Raw genomic sequence first — 26894 nt, forward strand, 5'->3', positions numbered from 1 at the left:
GGGAGAAGTGACCTATGGCCGAGAGTACGTCATTTGTTACTATAGTGAGGGCAGTTTCAGTTGAGTGAAGGGGGTGGAAGCCAGACTGGAGAGGGTCAAAAAGAGAGTGGAAAGAGAGAAAGTGGGTCAGACGTTTGAAGACAAATCGTTCGAGAATTTTCGAAGCAAAGAGAAGCAGAGATAGTTGGAAAGAGTGGATGGGTCAAGCGAAGGTGTCTTGAGAGTAGGAGAGATGAGAGCCTGCTTGAAGGCTGAGGGGAAGATACCAGTGGAAAGAGAGAGGTTAAAGAGGTGAGCAAGGTGACAACAGGCATTGGATAAGAGGGAGTGAAGGAACTTGAAGGGGACAGGATCGAAAGGACAGATTGTAGAAGAAGAGGAGGAAAGAAACGAGAGGATCTCAGGCACAGTTACAGGAGGGTAGGAGCCAAGGGTGGCAGAGTGAGTGACAGAGAGGACAGGTGGGGGGAGGTAAATATGATGAGAACAGATATCATTGTGGATATAGCCAATTTTGTTTTTTAAGTAGGTGGTAAAGTCAAGAGCGGTGATGGACGAGGGAGGAGGAGGCGGGGAAGGACACAGTAAAGAATTAATGGTAGCAAAGAGGCGTTGGGATTTACTGGACAGGGAGGAGATGTGGGACGTGAAATAGGTTTGTTTGGCAAGAGAGAGGGCAGAATACAAGGGAGAAAGGATGAGTTTAAAGTGGATGAAGTCAGCAATGGAGCGAGATTTCCTCCACTGGCGTTCAGAGGAGTGGGAGCACTTTTGGAGGAGACGAGTAAGAGGGGAGAGCCATGGTTGTGGTTTGGATTAGTGGGGACGAAGGGGGGGTGGCTGGCACTGCAATATCAAGGGCAACAGAGAGTGTGGTGTTGTAAAGAGAAACAGCAGCATTGGGACATGATAGGGAACAAATGGGAACAAGTACAGGTTTGAGGACGCAGAGATGATGATTTTACCATCCCCAATGATAATAGTAGGAAAATCAGAAGATATGAAATGGAAAAGCCAGGCGGAAAAGTTATCAAGAAATTGAGAGGATGGGCCAGAGAATCGATAGATGACTGGAATACGAAGGTGAAGAGGGGAGAAGAGGTGGATGGATTGAACTTCAAAGGAGGAGAAAAAGAGGGAGGGTTCGAGGGGATAACACTGAAAGTGAAAGCAGGAGACAGTAAGACACCACCTCCTTGCCGGTCCCCAGGACGGGGAGTGTGGGAGAAGGAGACACCCCGTGGGAGAGTGCAGCAGGGGGAGCAGTATCAGAGGTGGAGATCCTCGTTTCTGTAAGGGCAGGATATAATAAAGAGTACATTAAGGCCTTAGTCGCTTACCTCACAAGCTGAAAGGCATTGTTAATGAGATTGGCCCGGTCATTGCTGCTAATAGCTGTGAAATCCTCTTTCAGGAGTTTTATCAACGCATCCCACCCATCACCTTCATAATGAACGATGTAGTAGCCATTCATTCCTACATTGAACTTTATCCACTCAACCTCTTCTGCCAGGACCAGCACATCTAGAGAACAAATGCAATAAAAGCACAGAATTGGCAGAAGTCTACATTTGTACTGTTTTTTAATAGTATAACAAGTTTAGAGATAAGAAGTGTCTCTATCATCCACAATTGTTTTAACTCTGCTGCACAAATATGTTCCTGTATTGTTAAAAGGGTCTGTCAGCCTTAATATAACCTGCCCAACCCCTGAACCTTCCAGCAAATACAGAGTCCATCCCAGATGGAATGTCTTCTTATGCCTCATAGGATTGAGTCAGTGATGCTGAAAACATTCATATATTTATATGTAAACTTGAGAGGTTTCACATTCTCTTTGCATTTGCTATGTAGCTCAATGCAAGCTAGTATTCACATTGATCGAGCTGTTTGCCGAAAAAGGTGACTATTGGTTCGTCTACTGAAGAAATTGTGCAGCACAGAGATCCATTGAATTCTATGCTGCACTAATACACTTGAAACAGGCAGAGGTCAAATTCAGACGACAACAGTTCAGTATTATTAAATCAGAGCAAATGTCAACAACTAATAACACGGAGCAGCATAAGCATGCAGGTCAGGAATACTAAACTTATAATGGGCACCAAAGTGATGCCAGGTCTGGACTTATATAAGTGCCACTGAAGATAGAGTTGAGCAAAAAGATTCATTAATTACTGTGCTAAGTGATGTGCATCTCACGTTATGATGTGCACCAGTACACACAATCTGTACACGAGCACAGAGCGATCAGGGTGATAAAGAGTGCATGACGCCAGAGAGGTACATATATAACAGCAGTAAATTGCAAGTGAGCCACTTGTTTACACACTTTATACTGTTCAAACCATAAAATATCTTAACAAGGAGGACATACCTTTCTCAGTTTTCAGCATAAACCTTTGAATGATGTTTGATTTACTAGTGATGTATGTCAATGGAATATGCCATAACAACCTAAAATAATAAAATATTAATAAGGTTAGAAAACAATAACATTCAAATCAAAATTATCTACTCAAATCAAAGCAATATATATTTTTCTTCCTTCTAAACAAATGAGTATTTGCTGAACATATCTGACATTCCATCCTTAGGGCTTCTTCAGCATCACTCTGGGCAGCAGAAAGAAACAAGCAAAGCCAGAAGCCTCGAAGATGGAGGTTTCCATAATATCATTATCTGAAGCCTGGAATCCTGTCATCCTGTGAGCACGGGAGGACTCTATCAGGCCAGTCTTCTTCAATGGAGCACTTCTGTTCCACTCTGTGGATGAGGATTGGACTGATTGAGTCATCAGGTGCTGCAAGCTTAGATTGCAACATGGCTCCTGTACGTTCCTGGGTTCAGGTTACAGGAGGGGATGGGGGGCAAGTGAAGGGGTCTACATAGAATATTTTGGGAGTTGGAAGGTCAGAGAGAGAGTAATTATCCAAAAGTAGTCAAACACTTTAAATTATGATGTGATCAACCCCAACCTGATATTTCTTGAGTATTTAATAATGTCATAGAATTCTTATTTCAACTGAATTGCAAAACAATGACTAAACTGCAGGAATGAGTAAAACCTGCAACCCTAATGTTTCTTTTTTTTAAAATCATGTAATATATGCAGAATAGATTATAGATCCACTTGCAACGTCTTGCGTAAATGAGCCCTAATAATAGTTGTGTATACAACTTACCCAGCTGATTCGGAGTCTCTTCGACCTTTCTGATAATGTTCTTGATGTATGTGGACATTCTTTCCTTTTACTGTTACAGTAACTAATGGGAAACCTTTCTGTAGAGTCCATGTGTTCATCATAGACTTCACATCAATGATATTACCCTCTGTCCAGTGCTGTAACAGAGAAATAGAATGTTGGTTGAACATAGAATATTGACTGAACATAAAGTCAAACTGATTTATTGTGTCTGTTCCTTTATCTTATCACCAGCTTACATCACCATGACTATAGATATTCATGTTTTACCTCCTGTTTACTTCTTTACCACGTTTACTGGAGGTATACTCCAAGCATATAGTAGTCTTTTAACACTTCTCTTATGTTTCTGCACAAAGTGCTTTAGACTAATAACTTCAGGTCATGGAAGCAGATACAGGTATATGAGTGTCACACTGCAATTAAGTAAAGCTAATTATGTTACATTATAGAATACGATGACTGTTTTTTAGAACATGATGGACAGTTCTGATCAATACATTAAACATATCATTTTATTGTGGTTTCAATGAGCTGCACAGACATTACTAAGAACAAATCAATAGAAAAGAATGGATAGAACCCTTCTGGTTAGCACCTACAATCTAAAGTGAGAAAAGGGAACGTCTAATTATTTTTTTCCAGAAATGATCTCTCCCAGCAATGCTTTGTGTGCGCTTTTTAATTTCATTCATTTATGCACATTTCCTGTGATTGAGGCATAAGGTGTTTTAATATATTGTAATAAAAACCTACAGTAATATTATGAAATGTGTGTAACTTACAGATAGTGGACGATCTTTTCCACAGAATTCAAATGTTTCCTTATTACTACTGGCAGTCTCTTCTGTAGGACAAATCTGATATTTATAATTGAGAAAAAAATATAATGACAGCAATTTTTGAATGGAGCCCCCAAAACAAGATGCCCCTCCCACATTTATTGTCATAGTCTGTGATTTGTGAATATTATAGTAAGTGGACTTACATCAGTCATACTGTTCCATAAGTCTTCATTTTTTGCATTGCAATAACGGAACTGACGCAAGTATTGTATGATCCCAACTTCAAACCTCGCAGAGCCCATGTAATCCTGCAGCATGTTCAGAATGCAAGCACCCTGCAAAATATGTATTGGAATTCATATGGGGAAATCAACTAATGTGAAAGCCATATAAAATTGTACAAAATATATATTATACCTTTTGGATATTTTAACAAACTGAAAACCCATAACCTTAAATGTGGGGCGTCCTACTCTGGGACCCCCAGTGTCTGTATTGTAGATATCCTTCAAGATTAGGAGTAGGCCACACCCAGAGCCCTATGTCCGCCCGGCCTCTTTTCCCCATCATCATGTCGTTACACCGTCTGACATTTCATTGCGCTAGCAGCCCAACAACGGGCACAGGAGGAGGAGCTACTCTAAACTGGGCCCTCCCTTCTGGGGGCTGATTTCCTTAGGGAGTCCTACAACATAGATGACGGGAATCCCAAAGGATGACCCCCCCCACCCATCGCAGTTAGGGAGAGGAGGTAGCAAGGGGCATGGAGTTTAGTTTATAAACTTTCCACCCAATTCTGATTTAAATCTATTCATTACAAAGAGCAAATATACATCTTTTATAATCTGCAAAAATATACTATCGTTGGAGAGGAAGAAAACACAATTTCTTTCGCTGATATTCTATTTTAGTCTACTCTAAAAGGTAAAAAAACAAAGTTTAAAAACTACTATTGGGAAGAGCTGATAAACAAGCCAATAAGTCATAAATTCATGTCTGACTCACTAGAAACTATGAATTCAGGGTTTCTAGTGAGGCATGCAGACATGGTCTGGGTGGTTAACCTCTAGTTATTCTATATGGGATAGCGACTCTTCCCAAAAACACCGGGTGCCTAGACATTAAAGTATTTGGTGGATTTCTTTATGGTGTTATAGTGCTAATTAATATTGTGAAGACAGGTGCATGTGTATATAAGAATTGTCTTTTGCATTAACTTATTTTATTGTAATATTTATTGCTTGCACAATACGCTCAGGATATCAGAGGTGAAGAAAGTCTGTATTGTAAGAATCATTTCTGCATATTCCTGATAATGTGGTTATGCATAAATGCTATTATTATTAATGGTATCATACCTTATTTGTTTATCTTTTTTGTATATATGGTTATCTTATTTGTGTAGGTCAGTATAGAGTACTGTATTATTTTGTATGTATTTTCTATGTAAAAAAATATATATACTTATATACCCTGAGCACATAGTTACAACATTTTGTAAATAACTGTCTGCAATGTGCTAATCAGTAGTAGACCAGCTATCTAGTTTTGCACCGTGTGAGAATACAGAGAGAGAAAATCAACAGAGATAACTGCGACTGTAACAACTAGAATAAATGACAGATGAGTTACAATGACAATCCATCACCTTATCATAAGAGACCTCGTCGAACATCTCAAGTATCTGCTCAGGGTTTTCCACTGGTGTAGACACAGCGTGGGATGAATTTAATGAGTCTACCTCCATGGCGCTAAAACATTTATCCAGAAACATGTCCTCCTGCAGGGAAACAACACGTCAGTGTTCCAATCATCTACAGGGGATTTCCACCTTCATATCACTTTCATGTAATGACTGGTACATGCACTCCTGTAATAGAACAATACCTCAGAAACACCAGTTTCCTGCTCAGTGCATTGGGTAATATTGCTACATATACTACATGTTATCAGCAGCCACAGCTTAAACTACAAAGAAGATGGTAAACGTGTGCACTTTGCTTTTATTTACTACACTGCCAGAACAATGTGTATTAACAAACTACAGCAAAACTGAACTCACAACTTGCAGCTCTGGATAAGTAATGTTGACAGCAATATACTCCATGAACATGGCAAATCCTTCATTCAGCCACAGATCATTCCACCACTCCATTGTTACCAGGTTCCCAAACCACTAGTGAGGAAATAAAATCACAGTTATAATTCAGAAACGTTTACACTCTCCCAGATGTAAAAAAAATAACCCCCAAATACAATAGTGATGTATAGAACTTCCTAGAAGGAAGAGAGGGATGTGAGAGAGAAGTCCACCCCGTAATTATCTTCATCTTGATGAGGATTTATTACAAACCAGGATTTGTACCAGCGATATCTAGATTTTATGATATTTATGTATAGCTTCTCCCCTCTCCACTCTAAATCTTTTGTGTTTCCAAACATCATTAATAAGAGCAATCCAGCTATATATAGAAAGGTCGTCAGATGCCATCCAACACCTAGCAAGTAAAACATTGACCAGTGATGTTACGTTAAATATATATTTAATTAGTAGTTTATTAAAACATTCTTCCAGAGTAACGCCAAAGAGACATATCTTAGGCCATCAGGCAGGGGCTACTGCCACCGTTAAACATATATATTTTCACACATTCTCCCAAAATGTATGTACCACTGGGCAGCTCCAAAGCATGTGCCATAAGGTACCTGGAAAGGTGTTATATTTGGGGCAGATAGAATTAACACATCTAACTAATTTATACATACCCACAGGGGTAAGATGAACCCTGTGCAGAATGTAGGAGTGCGCTTGTTGGTACCTTAGGCAGGAGGTGGCAGCGTTTGTGCTACGGAGCAACAGACTCCAATCTTCATCTGTAATTTCACCGAAATCTTCCACCTAGTTAGATCTAAGGGGAACAAGGCCTTCTGGTGACACCTGTGCTAAGAGCTAGGTGTGAAGAACAGAGGTCGCCTTATGTGAGACTACCTTGCACAGGATATCTTTAATAGGAGAATCTACAATTTGAGGAGAATCCTCACAAAATTGGGATCTAAAACCATGGCATAGTTATAAATACCTAACGAGAATGTGAGTTGGTGAGTTGGTGTTCATTTATGAGCTTGGCCAACTCCCGAAGCCCGTTGTTGAACCAGAGTGGAGTATCCAGATCCTGCCTCACCCTTCCCATAAGCTTATATGCTAATGACCAAACTTCAGAAGACTGCCTTATAAGAGAATCAATTCTTTGGTGTTTTCAACCTGCAAGAAGTATCTGCAACCTCATGTATTCACTACCACCATAAACATGATAAACATTATTGATAAGTGGTGAACAAGTAATTCAGAAAAAAATGAGAAGCAACCAATAAGAAAATTGCTTTTATTTTGTAATCTAAAGAAATAAAATACACTACTGTGCACTACTCTGCTTAAGACACGTAAGTTAGTGACCTGAAACCTGGCTTGTCATGATTTGGTCTATTATCACACTGATAGGTATACAGCTACTTTAGTTTTGCTAATTATAACCAAGGCTGCTTTCAAGTATTTTCACTGAACAAACGATTCTGTTATATTCTACTACATGTTAGCGATTTAAGTAATTCGTCCTGTCAACAGAACTTTCTCAAAGCTTTTCTCAAAACTTTCAGCAGGAGGAAAGTATTTGTTGTATACACTGTCCGATAAACCTGGTGGATCTAATATAGTGTGCGGCGGCATCTTGCGCCTGTGCACTTGGTACCCAGCGCGTCATTTGGCACATGTGCATTTCAATAATGAATGCCACGTCAGACGCACATGCGCCTTGGAATATAGCACATTCGGACATAGGGAAAACAAATATATATATGTTTATATCGTTTTAACATAAGAATAATGATCTAAGGGGGGCGTGGCCTGGACGCCATAGTGACTGGTAGCATTACTAGAGAGCTCCATGCACTACTCGAGATAACGAGGATTTAAGAGCTATCTACAGCCGACTGGAGGACGCCGAAAGGGTGGAAAAGTGAAGGGGACCTCTTAGGCTCGCAAATATCCAAATTTTAAGCTGACCTGAGAGCGCTATCTGACAGCCAAAGTCGCGGGTCCGTTTTCCCGCCAAACCCCGGAGTCGGGACCGCTGCGGCGGGGTTTATCCTTCATCCAGCTGAGCGGCTAGCGGGCTTTCAGCTTGAGATCTCGGTGTCCTGCGTCCCAGATGGCTGGCTGCGTCTATTTATGAGCCTTCCACAGTGAGTACTAAAATCTGGCTCCACGCCAACATACCCGGCCTGCACAACACAAGCATATCTGCACAATCTTATTGCACCGATCTATGTTGTGTTCTATGGTGTGGTCTCACTGTATGCTGTTTGGCCGCCATCTAGTGGCCGTTTGATATTACTACAGGACACCAATATATCAACTCTTTCAACTTGGCCCAACTACTCCCAAGAGTTGAGTTAACCTCACACAAAAAACAGAAATAAAAGAAATTGACGCAGATATATCCCACCTGACCAGAGATACCCTGAATTACTGCATCTGACAGCAAATAAGAAGACCGTCGCACTCCAGCCTCACAGTAAAATTTGTTGGTAGGCTCTCCTGGAGTCATATTAGAGTCACCAGACCATCCAGAGAGAAAACTAACAGCGGGACACTAGGGTAGATACTACCCCTCTACTTAACTGTCCCACAACTTACTATGTCCACTTAACCCACATGGGTTTGTTCCCCGCCCGCCTGCCTCATACATTAGCAAACGGTTTCCCGGAGATTCTGCACTTAACATGAATAAATCTACGCGTAAAGGCCGCAAAGGCGCACCAGTTGAGATAACTCAGCACTTCTCCCGTCAGGACAAAGCACATACTTCATCTTCTCCAAACTCACCCTCGGAGTCCCAGAGCGACCGAGACCCTCCTACCACTGCTTCTCCCTCAACCAAGGCGGACTTTGCTGAATTACGAAATTTAATCGTGGAGCGCACTAACGCCTTTTCCGTTGATCTTCAGAAGGCTATAGGCGATCTCAAAACAGAAATGGTCGCAATCTCCAAAAGATCCTCGGTTCTGGAAAACAAGATGGAGTCGTCACTTACATTCCAAAATGTAGCCTCAAAAGATATAGACTTCCTGCTAAAGGACAACGATTTCATGAGGGACAAGCTGGAAGATGTTGAGAACAGGGAACGTCGCAATAACCTCAGATTACGCAACATCCCCGAATCAGTGGAACCTACGGATCTGGAGGACTATGTGAGTAGGTTCTTCTCTTCTCTGGACTCTGCTTTATCCAATCACCCAATGCAGATCGAACGGGTTCATAGGGCCTTGAGACCACGCCCGAAAGATTCCGAACCCCCTCGTGATGTGATATTGAGACTACTATCCTTTAAGACCAAGGACCTTATTACCAAAGCGGTTCGGAATTCTTCATATACTCTTTACGAAGGGTCCCGTATCCAAGTTTTTCAAGATCTTGCCCCTTCAACGATAGCCAAGAGACGCGACCTCAGGGAGGTTACCAGCATCCTTAGAGAAAATGGTTACAAATACCTTTTTTCGTTTGATTATTGAAGTCGAGGGCCGTCAAGAGTCAATCCGAACACCGAACGAAGGAAAAGACTTACTCCGCAAGCTCCATCTCTTCCGTCTTGACAGGATCGTGGGTGGCGATGCCCAGAGCTCCTCACAACAACCTCCTTGATTTGTAAATCTATGTCTCTGTTGGAGGAGACGTGAAGTAATATTGTGCCTTAACTTGCTCTGTCTGTATCTTCTTTTATTCTTCTAACAAATGTCAATATTTTCATGTTGCTCTCATAATTACCGTAGATATTGTTGTCTCTGGTTACAAGTTTAGCTTCGGTTTAACCTTATTATGTTATTTATGTACAGGCGGGGGATGTGTCCTGTCCTCCTAGCCACGCACCCACATACCTTGGGATTTTCTTAGCAGTCTATCTGATAGTTTATATTTTATATGCACTCCCGTACTCTGTGCCTTGGTTCTGATAATTGAATAGGCAAACTTTGCCTTGTTTTTTAGGTTAATATAGCTTTTTTAGGCACTGTCCTAGTAGGTCTCTCCTCTGCTATTGAGGTCTGAACCTACACCCTTGCCTTTCTTCTTTCATAACTCCTCCTTCCTTTACTCTTCTTTCTCTTCCCACTCCCTGCTCCCCTCCCCCAACCCCTCCCCCTTGGTACTCCAGTTCGAGGGATAACATCTTTATTCTTTGTGTTTCTCCTAAGAATACCGATCATGACTCTTACAACACTCTCCCTCAATGTTAAAGGGTTAAACACACCTCAAAAGCGCTCTATGCTATTCCATACGTTACGAAAACTTAATGGTGATATAATTTTTTTGCAGGAGACTCATTTCAAAGCGGGTGGCCATCCTTCCCTGTCCTTAAGAGGATATCCTGATGCCTACTATTCCTCTCATTCAACAAAGAGGAATGGTGTTGCCATTCTTCTCCACAGTTCAGTTCCGTTTGTCGTGTCAGCATTTAAGGACGACCCTGAAGGCCGGTTTCTCTTCCTGTCGGGAAAAATTGGTCATCTAGATATAACCTTTGCCAACGTTTACGCGCCAAATACAGGTCAGACAGCTTTTTTCACACACTTTTTCCCGGAACTACACCATTTCCGTAAGGGTTTGCTTTTACTCGGGGGTGACTTTAACACTGTTATGTCCCCCCTCCTAGACAGATCCGCTTCTAGGCACACCTCCCCCCATCTTCACATACAAAACACCTGCAGAAACAAGTGACTGAGGCCGGCCTATTTGATATCTGGCGAGCGTTATATCCCTCTTCAAGGGACTACACATTCTACTCCTTTCCCCACCAAACCTACTCCCGGATTGACATGTTTATGGGCTGCTCAAACATCTTCCAACATATAACTAGGGCTGATATAGTTCCCAATACGTGGTCCGACCACTCTATATTATCGTTAACGGTTGACCTTTTTCAGAACCCTCGGGGCAGAACCTCCTGGAAATTGAACGAGACTCTTCTTAAACTCCCCGGGTTTAAAGATCTCATATTTGATTCTATCACGAAATACTTTGAGATCAATTCAGACCCAGAGATTCAGATCTCCACTATTTGGGAAGCCCACAAGGCAGTCATTCGGGGTGACATCATTCAGTTTGCCTCCCGCAGGAAAAAAGAACGTAACGCAACGCTTGATAAACTTACCCTTCAACTTAAAAATTTAGAAACAACACATAAGGAGTCTAACTCCCATTCAGTTTTGAAAGAAATCCAAAAGACTAGGGGCGAAATTCAGTCAATTCTCGCAGAGAGAACAGAACGCCAGCTTAGATGGCTTAATCAAACATTTTTTGAAAAAGGCAACAAGGCCGATTCTCTTTTGGCCAGGAGACTGAGAGCCAAACGGGGCTCCCAAATAATCAATTCTATCAGAAACAAAAAAGGGGACCTATCTTACGATCCTAGGACCATAAATGAAACATTCCACAAATATTATGAAAATCTGTATATCCTTCATAAGGACCAAACCTCATTTAAAGCCCCCCCTCAAGCCATCAACACCTACTTAGATAATTGTTCTCTTCCTTCCCTATCCTCCCGCCAAGCTTCTACTCTTAACGAGGCTATCTCCAGTGAAGAAGTAACCCTGGCACAAAAGTCACAGAAGAACTCCAAAGCCCCCAGCCCTGATGGCTTTATGATGCTTTATTATAAAACATTCTCCAAAGAACTAGTCCCTCATTTGACGCATTTGTTTAATTCCATTATGACGGGGGGTAAATTCCATACGGAATCCACGCGCTCCACTATAGTGGTAATTCCTAAACCTAACAAGGACCCGACCTGTTGCCCCAGCTACCGCCCCATTTCACTAATCAACTCTGACGTTAAACTTTTTGCCAAAATTCTGGCAAATCATTTAAATGCCTATTTACCAACACTGGTCTTCCCAGACCAAGTAGGTTTTGTCCCCACCAGGCAGGCTTTAGACAACACTAGGCGTACTATAGACATCATCGCCCATATTAACCAGAATAAGATCCCGTCAGTGGTTTTGGCGTTAGACGCCGAAAAGGCCTTTGACAGACTCTCGTGGCCTTTCATGTTCAGCACGTTAAGTCATTTCGGTTTAAATGGGGCCTTTCTTTCAGCCATCCAGGCCCTATATCACCGCCCCACCTCATCGGTATTGACCAATGGGCTCCTATCCCAGGCTTTTTCACTAGGTAATGACACTAGACAGGGGTGTCCCTTGTCCCCCATCTTATACGCTTTATGCATAGAACCTTTAGCTGCCGCCATTAGAAGAAACCCGGACATATCAGGGATTCAAATTGGTCCTCGTCATTTCAAAATCTCCCTATTCGCTGATGACGTACTATTAACACTCGCAAACCCCCTCATTTCACTCCCAAATCTTCTTAAAGAACTTAAAGAATATGGATCCTTATCAAACTATAAAATAAATAATTCTAAATCGGAAGCCCTTTCACTCCAAGTCCCTATCGTCACCAAAAATATTCTCGAATCTTCGTTCGATTTTCAATGGCGCCCAAAGGTGCTACGATATTTAGGGGTTCAGATCACGAAAGAATACAAACAGCTATTCCACGCCAACTACACCCCCTTATTTGACTCAATAAAAAGAGACCTGGCCAGATGGGACCCGCTTTTTGTCTCCTGGTTTGGTAGGATTAGTGTGATAAAAATGAACGTTCTGCCTAAAGTCTTATATCTTTTCCAGACCTTACCAATTCCAATCCCAGGTACCTTTCTAACGAATCTGCAATCTTCATGCGGTACATTTATCTGGCAAGGGAAAAAATCAAGACTCAAAAGGTCCTGCCTAGCTAAGTCCACCCAGTCAGGGGGATATGGACTTCCGCTCTTTGAGCGCTACTATCATGCAGTTAACCTCAGTCATATCATTTCCTGGCAGTCTGCTCTGGGGATCAAGAGATGGGTCGATCTAGAGAACGCACATACACCAGATCACAATCTGAATTCGCTCCCCATGCTCCTTAGAGCTCAAAGGCCGGCCTCAGTGTACTCGCACCCCTCCATACAGTTCACACTCAACCTATGGGACAAGCTCCATAGAAAGTGGGAGCACACCTCATTTCCTTCTCCTCTTACTCCACTGTGGCATCACCCGGATTTTCCAGCAGGAAATATGCGGTCATTCTCACGCCCCTGGCAAAAGGCTGGTATCACTCAGTTTACTCACATTATGGGAGATTTTGCTCCCCGCACTTTCCCGGATCTAAGAGAAAAAAAGGGCCTTCCTTCGTCCTTACATTTTGCTTACACTCAAATCCGAAGCTTTATTCAATCACTCTGTAGATCTTCCAAGCTACGTACCCTCACTTTTTTTGAGAGGAGCTGTGTGTATAGGCCAGGAGATTCAGGACTAATATCTCTGATATATCCTAATTTCCTGGAACCAAAAACTGACACTGCGGAATCGTTTGAGGTGGCATGGCTTCGGGACACTGGTAGAGCTCTGGATCAGAAGGGATGGTCCCGGCTACGGGTGAGAATCTCCAAAATCTCCATTAATACCTCAATACGAGAAAACACATTTAAAGTATATACAAGATGGTATCTAGTGCCTTCAAAGCTCCACATAATATATCCGGGCACTTCTGACTCATGCTGGAGAGGGTGTGGGGAGGTGGGCTCATTCTACCACATCTGGTGGACATGCCCTAGAGTTTCAAATTTGTGGTCCCAGGTGGCTGACCTAATGACAAGAATCCTAGAGGTTGAGGTTTCACCTGACCCAATGGTTATGCTGTTATGCTCCCGGGTCGAAGGCCTAACTAAACAGGCAGATAGACTTGATCAACACATTTGTGCCGCTACTCGCCTACAGATAGCGAAGGAATGGAAGTCCCTTCATCCACCCAGCCTCCAAAGTGTAGTCTCTCGTGTGTGGTACATGGCCTCTATGGAATATATCACCAGTCTTCTCCACGACAAAATTATAAATTTCAAAAAGGTATGGAATTTCTGGTATTCTTTTCATCAAGCAAATATGCCCGCTACTTAAAAGGCTGTTTCTTCAGAAGCTCTTACCAGGTCCTTGCCCCCCCCCTCACCCCTTCCCCCCTTCCCCCTCTTTTTCTCCCTTACTTCTCTCTCTAAAAAATAAAAAATAAAAGCAGCATCGATTTAGAGTTCCAAGGCAGCTGAGTCTTCCATAATATTTGATTGGGCCAGCCTATTTCCTCTCTATGGGTTAATTTACTGCTTCCTTTTATGTTTAGGAATTTGTTTAACAATATGTCATTTGCCTGACTTTCTTCCCGTTTCTCAATTGTCATGTTCTGGCCCTTATGTTCAAATGTTTTTATTCCCTGTTATTATCTGCTATATGGAACTTCTGTTTTTTTTTTGCATAAATAAAGAGTTTAAAAAGAATAATGATCTAAAAAAGGTGGAGGAGGTTATAAATAAATAATAAACATAACTACCAAACATAAGGTAAATATGTATAGAAAATATGTAAATATATAAAACACATATTGAATAAATATAAATATATACAAAAAGTATGAAAATAAAATATTATAAAACAATCCATTAGATAAGTGTACATCCATCTAGAAATTACTATGAACAGGAACCATAAATGCATAATCAGTTTGTATATCCATGATATCATTCGAGCATTATCATATGGTATCAAACTGTGTGGGATCAATTAACTACATATAAAAAAATTATATAAACATATATACATATATAAAATAGGTATAGGATGTCTAACCACAGTGTTAATAAATACATGATAATAGCAGCAATAAATATAGTAATAAATATAGCCCTACAGAGAAGTAAAACATACATCACAAAAACAGAGCTATTTCTTAGCCCTCATTAAGACCCTGCTGGCCTAGTTTGCCTACTTCATATATCCAGTACATTTCTCTTTGTGCCAGCTTCCTTTGTAGACCTCCTCTACAGCCTAACCTAACATGTCCAATAGCTTTAAAATTCAGGAATGATGGATCAGAATTGTGTTTTTGAATAAAATGCCTTGATACTGAATGGCTCTCTATTTTATTTTTTATATTTCGTATGTGTTCCTGAATTCTCAATTTTAACAATCTTTTTGTTTTGCAAAATATTTATAACCACATGTACATTCCAGTAAATATATGGCAGAGGTCGTAAGACAATTCATCAGTTCTTTAATAACGAACTCTTTACTATTATCAAAGTTATAAAAAATCTTCCTGTTGGTATTTGCATATTTACAAATATTACAGTGGTTACATTTTATGGATCCATTCACATCTAGAAACTTAGGGCCCGATTCATTAAGGATCTTAACTTAAGAAACTTCTTATTTCAGTCTCCTGGACAAAACCATGTTACAATGCAAGGGGTGCAAATTAGCATTCTGTTTTGCACATAAGTTAAATACTGACTGTTTTTTCATGTAGCACACAAATATCAACTTTAAATTTCAGTGTACAAATAAGCTATCAAGTATTTGTGTGCTACATGAAAAAACAGTCAGTATTTAACTTATGTGCAAAATAGAATACTAATTTGCACCCCTTGCATTGGTTTTGTCCAGGAGACTGAAATAAGACGTTTCTTAAGTTAAGATCCTTAATGAATCAGGCCCTTACTTTGTAAATTCACCCTTTCTGGGAGACAATATATCCTTCCAATTTCAATTTTTCCTAAATACGATTACAAGTTTATCTGGAAGGATTTCAGAAAGTACTGAGTCCATTTTAAGTATATCCCAATGCTTGGATATAGTAGCCCTAATTTTATCTTCTTCAGTATTATATTGAGTGATGAAAGATATTGTGCCTTTCTTTTGTTCTTTTTTTAGAATAGGAGAATAAATTTGTTCTATTGATGTTGTATACCTTATTAATAGCTCCTAATATTAGGCTTTCAGGGTATAATCTCTTTGTAAATCGGTTAGCATAGATCAAGAGTTGTTCTTTGCGTTGTGTCCCTTCACTACAGTTCCTCTTTATTCGGTAGAATTGTGAAAATGGGATATTTGTCTTACAATTTTTAACATGTCCACTGTTAAAATAACGATAGTTGTTGGCGTCTACTGGTTTAATATAATTCTTAGTGTTAACGTCATCGCCTTTCCTTATCAATACCAAATTTAAAAATTCTATTTCTACAGGATCATATTTTGCAGTGAATTTCAAATTAAAATCATTATTTTCAATATACTTTAGGAATCTATTAAAAGATTCTACATCACCCTTCCAGACAATAATGATATCATCAATATACCTTTTCTATATGATGATATTATCGGAATAAGAGTTATCATAATATATATACTGCAGTCCCAGTTGCTCATAAAAAGATATGTGAAACTAGGTGCAACAATAGTACCCATGGCCGTCCCGCATATCTAAAGATAACATTTATTGAGGAATCTACAATAGTTATGGGTAAGTATAAAATTATGAATCACAAATAAACTTCTTGTGATCCTCTGTGAGGGTGGGGACTGGGCTTAAGAAGTGTTTAACAGCTTTAATACCCTTTTGATGTTCGATTGATGTATATAAGGATTGTATATTGTATTGTATCTATTGTCACCCACATAAAATCCTTTTCCCATTTGAAATTGTTAAAAATCTGTAGGACGTTTTTGGTGTCTTTGAGATATGAGTTAAGTTTAACTACGCATTTTCTAAGAAAAATGTCGCCATATTCTGAAATATGTGATGTAAGTGACTCTATCACAGCCCCAATAGGTCTACCTGGAGGATTATTCAAGCTTTTATGGATTTTTGGCAGGAAATAAAAAAATGGTATAATGGGACTATTTATCATTAGGTATTGGTATTCTTCCTTTGTAATTGACCCACCATATATTCCTTTTAATGATACTTCTCTCAAGAAGGATACAAATTCATTGGTCGACATATTCTGAAATATGTGATGTAATTGACTCTATCACAGCCCCAATAGGTCTACCTGGAGGATTATTCAAGCTTTTATGGATTTTTGGCAAGAAATAAAAAAATGGTATAATGGGACTATTTATCATTAGGTATTGGTATTCTTCCTTTGTAATTGACCCACCATATATTCCTTTTAATGATACTTCTCTCAAGAAGGATACAAATTCATTGGTAGAGTCGACTTCTCTATGTCTCCTTTTTAAAGGAGAGGCTACTCGGATATTTTCCTTTAAAGGGCGTTTTCACTGAATGAATTTCTCCCGAACAGATGGTCCTGGGGATATAAAATCATCACTTTCACTAATATTGACTTTTTCTAGGGTTAAGAACCTGTTATTACTATTAGCTCTAGAATGCAGCTGTTCTCTGTGTCTGGGATTATGTTCCATTCTTTGATTTCTTTTAGAGACAGTTGTCCATGGATTAGAAAGTTTGTATTTATCATATGTATGGTATTGTTTATATATGTTGTATCTTGGTGCTCTTTTCCAATTTTTAACTCTATCCTGTTCATAATCTCTCCTCTCTCTAAGGAATTTTTTCTCTTTTATTTTAATGACCTCTGACTCAATCCGGTCTAGCTTTTTATTCAAGACCTGTTCATTGGCAATAAAATCATCTTTTGTCCTATGAGGCTCTAATATTGTTTCTTTACTTTTAATCTTGTTTTCTACAGCGTAAAACATTTGTTTTTTCTCCCGTATAATTAGATTAATCAAATTTTTGGAACATTCATGTAAGATGTTATCCATTCTTCAATGATAACTGCATTATCAGTCCCAAAATCGGGAGATTTATGAATGCGTAGGCCCCTAGCAGTGGTGGATCCAGGGGGGGGGGGTTTCGCTGCCCCTTGTTTAAAACACAATCAGAGCAGCTGGGCAGCATATTGTCACTGCCGAGCGGACCTGCACATATTGTGCAGCCGCCGGCAGCCTTGAAGTCAAAAAGGGGGCGGGGCCTAAATCGTCCCCCCTAAATCGCCCTGGGTAGGATACTTTTCTAGATCCGCCCCTGGCCCCTAGGAATGCGGTCAACCATTTGATAATGTTCCAGACTTTTCACATCCCACCAGATTTTTGTCTCCTTAGTCAGTAATTTTTCTATGTCCCAAAACAAATCATCTAAATCATTGTTTTGTTCTTTCGTAGCTGGGGCATCATTAAAAATCTTATAACAAAACTCAGATCTCCAATTGATTCTATCGCCAGCCTTCCACATTCTCTAAAGTGTATCACTTATATTGAAAAAAAGTAAGCTGTCTGTATCAGTAAGCAAACTAAAAACCACACAAGAAATCACAAAAAATAGCTGATACAATCAGGCGCTTAACCCAATATCAAAAGTCACAAAGTAGGTATTATTATTCCTTTTCACACCTTTCCACACTCCCCAATCTATGGGTGGCTGCCGTTTCCAAAATGCCGTATGCCTTACCCCAACTATAAATCTGTCGCACATTTTAAATTTAGCTCCCCTCCAATGCAACATGGTTTTGCCAAGGTGCAAAGTTACCTTTTTTATTTTTTTTGCTTTACTCTCCTTAATGAATCAGACCCACTGTGTGGGTATAAATTTTGGTTTCAAGAAATATTTATTTTTTTTACAATTTTTCGAGTAGAATTTCCTCCTCGGTTTCTGATGTACTGATTTGCCTCTTGCACCACGCTTATAAATATTATGTAGTCAATTCTTAATCAGATTTGACCTTTACATTTTTCAGTGTGTAGACCTGAAAGTCTATGGAGTTGGTATAGATTTTCTTAACAGTTCCCGAATTTCTATTAAAAAAAAAAAAAGATCGACCTAGTGGCTGAAGTCTGCATTGCCTTTTCTTATTAAAATATTTTATTGTCACTACTATAGTGTATTATGAAAAGTACAGAACAATACATTGTCAGCAGTGCAGTATATATAGTCCTGGACTGCACATAGTTGGGAGAAGAATCCATGCAGTAATGTGTTACAGAGATTATTATTTAAAGAATTACATCACATTGTACATTGTCTTCCCTTAGAGGCTTTTGAATAATATAGCATTTAATGCAAACCTGTTACCTCATATAAAACCACACTGGGGTCTTTAATATATGCACACCTCTTGTTTCTACCCACCTGGTGAGCCAGCTCATGTGCTATCACCATTGTAATCCAGAGTTTATTAGAGGCTGTAGATGTCTGGGGATCATACAGTAATGCAGACTCCCTGTAAGTTGTTAGACCCCAGTTTTCCATTGCACCAGACTGAAAGTCAGGAATTGCAGCAAGATCTAAATAAACAACAATCAATCATCACATAATACAATAGGTAATGAAACCAGAAACAGCCAAGATCTCCTAGTCAGCCAGTTGTACATTACCTTGCTTTGGCAATGGGTATGGTATGCGGAAATATTTTTCATAAAAGTCCAAAAGCTTTACTGCTGCTTCCAATGCATATGTAGCTTGGTCTATCTTGTCAGGAACAGTATAAATAGATATCTAAAAATAAGGCACAAAAAGTATGAAAATACAGTGGCACATATGCACCTTATAATTCAATATAAACCAGCCAGAAGCAATGGACTTATAAGCTGTGTCTTTGTTAAATGCTAGAATAAAGGAATTCAAAATCTCCTGAATGTTGAATAAAAATCAATCAAAGCATCTGATGAACTGAGAAGCTATGATATACCAACAGGATATTTCATTGGGGTTATCTAATAACATAAGTGCATATATCAGAAATATGCTGTCATAATGTAACTTGCAATGTTCTGATGAAAGCCAATAGGTGATTGGATGACACAGATTACTGTACAGTAAATATATATTTCAGAATTCCAACAACAGTTTGTATTTGTTCTTCAGCTATTTAGATGAATTGAGGCAGGTGTAATTGACTTGTACCCTTGCTGAATCCTTACTGTACCTTAACTCCATGATCTGTCATCTGACTGATCGATTTGAAGTCTGAAACAATAAATGCCACAAGATATGTGCTCATCTTCACACTGACATCAAAGTGGTCTTCTAGGAGCCCCCCATCCACATATACAGTCTTCACCTGGAGAGAGAGAGTGGGCAGAGAGGGAGAGAATAATATAAGCTGCATATGGTGTTGCACAGAGGGTATATTGTATTTGTTGAAGAGTTCACTATGCTGATTACAGTTACAGGGCCTAAATCATTAAGGAAAGTAAGGCAAAAAAGGGAGTAAATGTTCTCTGGGATAAACAATGTTACAATGCAAGGGGTGCAAATTAGTTTATTATTTTGCACATAAGTTAAATATTGTCTGTTTTTTTATCTAGCACACAAATACTTTATAACTTTATTTTTACACTGAAATTTAAAGTTAATCTAGGACATGCCTTACCTCAAAACTATTAATCTGTTCCACATTATAAATTTACCTCCCCTCCAATGCAACATGGTTTTGCCCAGGTGCAGAGTTACTCCTTTGTTATGCTTTGCTTTCCTTAATGACTCAGGTCCACAGTGTCCAGGATACATTGCAGAGACAAAGGTAAAATGTGCAAATTTTCAATGTTTTAAGTTGCTTAAGTACCCGTCATCTACATACAGTGGATCTCATTTACATGCACAGCTCAAATTGTTTTTTTGCATCAGCACTCCTATAGGTGCACGCATATCATCTGCTCTTCAGAGACAACTCCAAGAAACAGAAATGCAACTAGGTTTGCACAGAACCAGAATCTAAAGAGATGCACTGTGTAAACATCACATCAAAGTCTGACCTCCCACCACTTTACAACCATCAGTTTTCTATAAAATACTGTTCAATTTATCCCAATGTATTGCTTAAATGAATCATGAGAGTGTGACATTCTTAGCACAATGTTTCATAAACATCCATGTTTTAATTATAAAGTCTAAAGGTAGCTCTATCAAAGGTCAATTTTGACTAAATATCCACTATGTTAATCTCTCCTTTTTAAAACCTTCCAAAAAAATCACCATATGTCTTGCAATCCCAGAAATTAAGTGTAGAGCAGGGGGAATCTATTAAACAGTCATTTGCAAAATGGCCATGGCAATCGAGATTGCTTGAAAACCAGTGAGATTCAATTTTCCATTCATTTTAATAGACAATGCTTTCAAAGGCTCAGAAAGCCCAAAGAAATGCAGTGTCAGCTGAAATGAAAAGCAAATGACTCCTTTAACTAAAATACATACTTTTAAGTAATACATATATTTTATTTTAAATTAAAATGTAAATACTATTGTGGAACTTAATCTCTTAGCAAGCCCTGCTGTCAGGAGCTGTCACCATTCTCTTTCAGCTAGGCAGGATTGGACTTCTTCCTGGCCATTCCTGGAAGCCCCCTACACATGCTTAGCAACGGTACGCGATCCCTTCTCGACAGCAGATTTCAATGATGCCACTGACCACCGAATCTTCAATTAAGGACCCTATATAAGGCGGACTCTTGCACCACTAGGGTGCTAGAGTATTATGTCTCCTAGCTCCAGCACATACATTAATCCTATTTGTTCCTGCATACTTGTTCCCTGTTTCTGTCTCCTGCTTGTGATTCCTTGGTTTGACTTCGGCTTGGCTACTGACTACTCCCTTTGGATCCTGTTTCTCTCGGCGTATAGTATAGTATATCTCGATGATAGTATAATCTTTTGCCAGGACTTGCCTTCTCATAGAAGGCACATGTCAGGGAAGTGCTCACCCGCTTATGCTTGATTGATCTGTACTGCAAGCTAGAAAAATGTCTTATTGAAAGCCCTCTAGTGCCTTTTCTGGAGTACTTGGTATTGAGTTCAAGTCTTCAGATGGATCCGCAGAAGGTTGAGGCGATTCTCAATTGGTCCCAACTCAAAGGGGTGAAGGCTATTTAATGTTTCGTTAGCTTCACAAATTATTATCGCTAGTTTATTAAAGGCTTCTCCACCCTCATTGCCCTCATCACTGCTCTAACACGGCGGGGAGCTCATCCTAAGGCTTGGTCTTCTGGGGCAATTTCTGCATTCAATAGTCTAAAGAAAGCCTTCTCCTCTGCTCCGGTACTTGTACAATCTGACCTATTTGAACCCTTCTTCCTGGAGGTGGACGCTTCTTCGGTGGGAATAGGAGCGGTTCTTTCCCAAATTTCTTACACCGCCACTTTACTCCCATGTGGCTTCTTCTCAAAGAGGTTTTTCGCCAACAAAAGGAATCATGGGATTGGTGACAACAAACTTCTTGCAATCAATTCAGCCCTGGAAAAGTGGCATCACCTACTGGAGGGTGCTAAACACTCAGTCACGGTTTTCACAGACCACAAGAACCTTTCCTACCTTCAAACCGCAAAGTGTCTAAATCTACGTCAGACTTGCTAGTCATTGTTTTTTTCGCGATTTAATTTGATTTGGACTTTTTGACCTGGCACCAAGAACTTCAGCCGATGCTCTGTCATTTGATAACTCTAACATCCTGTCCACTCCTGAGCCCAAACCTATCATCAGTCCCTCTAGTGTAGTGGCTTTAACTAGAACAACTGTGAGGGCGCCTCCCCTAGTCGCTCCTTCGTGGGCTCATAATTCCAAACTCGCAGGCCACGTTGGGGTCAAGAAGACAGTGGAATTATTATCCTGGTATTACTGATGGCTTACTCTTCATTTCGATGTATTCAAATATATTCAAGCCTGTGACACCTGTGCTCGCTACAAAAATCCACAGTCAATTCCTGGTTTTACTTCTTCCTCTCCCCATTCCCATTTCTCCCTAGTCCAGTATCTCAATGGACTTTATTACCGAATTGACGGTGAGTTGTGGTTTCAACACCATTTGGGTTGTGGTAGACTGGTTCTCAAAGATGGCTCACTTCGTTCCCCTAGAAGGATTGCTATCAGCCTCTGAACTGGCCACCCTTTTCATTAAGAATATATTCCATCTCCACTAGTGTGGAGAAGCTTCTGTTCCTCCTCCTTGTAGGACGGATACTGGAAACGAATATGATATGTTGAACAAATTTTGAACTTTCGAATTCTCTGAAGAAAGCCTCAATACTTTGTCCACTGGAATGGTTATGGCCCAGAGAGAGATCCTGGGTTGATGAGAAAGATCTCCATGCCCCCCATCTTCTGGCCAGGTTTAAGAGAAAAGTCCAGTAATCCCTTTAGACGAGATGGAAGGAGGGAAGTACTGTCAGGCGCCGTCCCTGCGCCCCCTCCTGGTTGCCAGGGGCGGACGACTTCCTCTTTCGGCCTGGCGCGTCCATTGGGACGCAATTCCCTTCTCGGCAACGAAGACATCACTGACCACCGAATCTTCACTGGAGTGCCACAGTATTAGATCTCCTAGCTCCCGCACTTAACTGAATTCTATTTATTCCTGCATCCTAGTTCCCTGTTAACTTACTCCTGGTTGGGATTCCTTGGTTTGACTTTGGCTTGGTTAATCCCTTTGGATCCTGTTTCTGTCAGCCTACCTGTTCGCTTTTGATCTTTGGCTTCCCTGACTACTCTTTGGATTATTCCCTGGTAACCTGTTCCCTTCTGACTATTGACCTTCGACTGTCTGACCTCATTACCTTGACCAATCTCTTTCACCGGTGACTATCTCTGAGGGCCGCAACCTGCACACCCCAAATGCTAAAGTCCATACTTGCGGGGCTCCCTGGTAAACACAGGGGGGAGTTAGATTCCGCGGATCTTAGTTTAGTAGTGCCAGCTACTGGCAAACAGTTACCATCCTCATGCCCCCTCTGGAAAACGTGACATCTGCCACCCATTAACTACTTGGCTATGCTGGTGCCTTGTGGGCAGGGCCTCGGAACAGTCCCACAATAGTATATAATTGCTTTAACAGGAGCCCCATTGTTATCATATGCTCAGCCAACCAGTCTGGGGTGTCACGGGCACTAGGAGTCTTTACCCAGGAAATCACCAGATGGTGGCTTACCAGAGTAATATAGATGGTAATAGGTACTCTGGTAGCAGGGTGACAACGGAACAGAAGGAACAGCAGATGGTGAGAGAATGCTCAGGAAAAGTCTATGACTAGCAGCACTGGTAATGAGTATATAACTGTACACGAGGAACCCGATGGACAAGGAAACGTGAGGGTAGTCAGTGGTCTGCGTATAGCAAGTTGTACCACTGCTATAGTGAGGAGGAATGTCCAGAGGTAACGAGGAGGTGGTGAGAGTCAGCGGTCTGCGTATAGCAAGTTGTACCGCTGTCTAGGTGAAGGAATGGAATCCAGGTGGAGGTAGATAACAGGGAAGTCAGTGGTCTGCGGATAGCAAGTTGTACCACTGCTATGTGAGAGGATACTGGAAACTGGTGTCACAGGGAACAGGAATCAATGGTTTGCATCTAGCAAGTTGTACCACTGAAATATATATGTGAAGAGAGCACGAGGAGATGAATGCTATGCAGAGTATACACGGGCACACAGGACTTGATCCCACGATGATATCACAATACAAATGATAACAGAGCAGCTCTGCTAAGGTATACAAAGTCACAATAACACTCCAGACAAATAGGAAACAAAGTCAATGGTAACAATAGTCTTAGTGGATAAAGGACTCCGGAGGAGAACACAACTCAGTCCAGCTAGATATGCAATTACAAGCAAAGTCAATGAGAAGTATGCATACCGCGATTCAGGAGAGCAGGCTGTCAGAGAGATGTGCAGGGATACCTGAACGGCTGTAGGCCGGCAGGAGGAGAGACCACTGGAAGGTGGGAGCGGTAATCAAGTTGGTGCAGCGCACGGCAAGTAAACCAGCATGAATGAGGCAATACTCTGGAAGCAGTAGTAAAAGGAACTGCAACATGAAGAACACGGGAGAGTTGAGGCGGTCTGAACTCCAGTAGCAGAGATGGTAGCAGCGGAGCGCTGACCCGATGAACACAGGAGAGTTGAGATGAGCTGGAACTCTGTAGAGGCAATGGAGGCAGCGGATAGGAATCAGCTGGCTGCAGACACGATGAACACCGGGGAGTTGAGGTGAGCAGGAACTCTGTAGAAACAACGGAGGCAGCGGATAGGAATCAGCTGGTGCAGACACCATGAACACAGAAGAGTTGAAGTAAGTCTGGAAACTCTGTAGAGACAACGGTGGCAGCGGATAGGAATCAGCTGCTGCAGATACGATGAACACAGGAGAGTTGAAGTGAGTCTGGAAACTCTGTAGACACCACGGAGGCAGCGGATAGGAATCAGCTGCTGCAGATACGATGAACACAGGAGAGTTGAAGTGAGTCTGGAAACTCTGTAGACACAACGGAGGCAGCGGATAGGAATCAGCTGCTGCAGACACGAGGAACACAGGAGAGTTGAAGTGGTCTGGAAACCACAAACGAATAACAGGAATCAGCAGGAGCTGAATACACGAGAAAACACAGGAACACCTTCAGAGGCTCATAGGAATGAGACTCCAAGATCAGGCCACGAGGTATTGACCTCAGGTGCTTTAAATAGGGAGTATTGCCTGATCAGCCAATTAATGAAAAGCAACAGATACTGAAGGCTTGAAAGGGCTGCACATGCGCAGACCCTCAGGATGGCGGACGGCCACGGTTCCTAAATACACGAGAAGTAGCACTCACAGTCCGGTGAGTGACAGTACCCCCCCTTTTAAAGGTGGGCACAGAACACCTGGAACTGGGTTTGTCTGGAAACTTGGAATAGAACTTCTTAAGAAGAGTTGGAGCGTTGAGATCTTCTGCTTTGATCCATGAACGCTCCTCAGAACCAAAGCCCTTCCAATGAACGAGGAAACAAAGAACTCCTCGTGAAAATTTTGCATCCAATATATGAGTAATCTCAAAGTCCTCCTCTTTATGAATCTGAACTGGCCGAGGTGCTGAAGGAGGGACCGAGAAACGGTTGATGATAAGAGGTTTGAGCAAAGACACATGGAAGGCATTGGAAATACGAAGGTTCTTAGCAAGTAGAAGTTTGAAACAAACTGGATTTATCACCTGAATGATCCTATATGGACCAATAAAACGAGGAGCGAACTTCATAGATGGGACCTTCAAACGAATATTTTTGGTTGATAACCAAACACGATCTCCGATTTTCAGTGGTGGAATAGCCCGTCTCTTTTTATCTGCAAAAGACTTATATCTGGCAGATGTCTTCTTTAAACAGGTTTTGACCTGCGACCAAATATTTTTGAAGGTTTGGCAAATAGTCTATACAGCAGGAACTTGGGTGGGAGGGAGGGCAGGAAATTCCGGAAAAGACGGATGGTGACCGTAAACCACAAAGAATGGAGTTTTAGAAGATGACTCATGGTACATGTTGTTATGAGCGAATTCAGCCCATGGAAGCAATTCTACCCAGTTGTCTTGGTTGGCTGAAGAGAACATCCTTATAAAAGTTTCAAGATCTTGATTGACCCTTTCAGTTTGTCCATTTGATTAAGGATGGTAGGAGGATGAGAGTGATAATCGTATGCCCAAGGTCTTACAGAGGGCCCGCCAGAATCTGGAAACGAATTGTACTCCTCTATCAGAACCAATCTCGGACGGACATCCATTAATACGGAAGATTTCTTTGATGAAATACTCAGCCAGAGTAGAAGAAGAAGGCAAACCAGTCAAGGGAACGAAATGCGCCATCTTCGAAAATCTATCCACCACTACCCAAATAGTATTGCAGTTTTTACTAGGAGGAAGATCAGTAACAAAGTCCATACTAATATGGGTCCACGGCTTGGACGGAATGGGTAGTGGTTGAAGCAAGCCCGCTGGAGTTCTGCGGGGAGTCTTGAACTGGGAACATAATTCACATGCAGCTACAAAATCTTTGACATCTCTTCTCATAGAAGGCCACCAATAACTTCGAGAAAGAATTTCAAAGGTCTTGCATTCACCAGAGTGTCCAGAAAAACGAGAAGAGTGAAACCACGAAAGGATTTTCTTCCTAAGAGCAGGAGGCACGAGGGTTTTCCCAAATGGTAGCACTTTAGTAGAAGAAGCAGCCAG

At 41.0% G+C, this 26894-nt stretch overlaps 1 protein-coding gene and 1 long non-coding RNA gene across 2 annotated transcripts in view; one reads left to right on the forward strand and one right to left on the reverse strand.

Annotated features, from left to right (window-relative positions):
• The window catches only part of LOC142098504 (uncharacterized), a 1185945-nt gene that overhangs the window by 20495 nt on the left and 1138556 nt on the right, over positions 1–26894 (forward strand). The gene's annotated exons all lie outside the window — the stretch shown is intronic.
• Positions 1–26894, reverse strand: part of LOC142098500 (endoplasmic reticulum aminopeptidase 1-like) — a 53501-nt gene that overhangs the window by 15040 nt on the left and 11567 nt on the right. Inside the window, exons 4-13 of the mRNA XM_075181342.1 lie at positions 19864–19998; positions 19313–19433; positions 19068–19222; positions 6054–6167; positions 5640–5771; positions 4195–4326; positions 3992–4066; positions 3186–3343; positions 2378–2457; positions 1341–1524 (exon numbers count right to left, since the gene is read on the reverse strand). Of these exons, the coding sequence (XP_075037443.1) occupies positions 1341–1524; positions 2378–2457; positions 3186–3343; positions 3992–4066; positions 4195–4326; positions 5640–5771; positions 6054–6167; positions 19068–19222; positions 19313–19433; positions 19864–19998 (1286 nt within the window). The remainder of the gene's footprint in view (positions 1–1340; positions 1525–2377; positions 2458–3185; positions 3344–3991; positions 4067–4194; positions 4327–5639; positions 5772–6053; positions 6168–19067; positions 19223–19312; positions 19434–19863; positions 19999–26894) is intronic.

This window comes from Mixophyes fleayi, chromosome 1 (assembly GCF_038048845.1).
Source record: "Mixophyes fleayi isolate aMixFle1 chromosome 1, aMixFle1.hap1, whole genome shotgun sequence".
Taxonomy (NCBI): Eukaryota; Metazoa; Chordata; class Amphibia; order Anura; family Limnodynastidae; genus Mixophyes; species Mixophyes fleayi.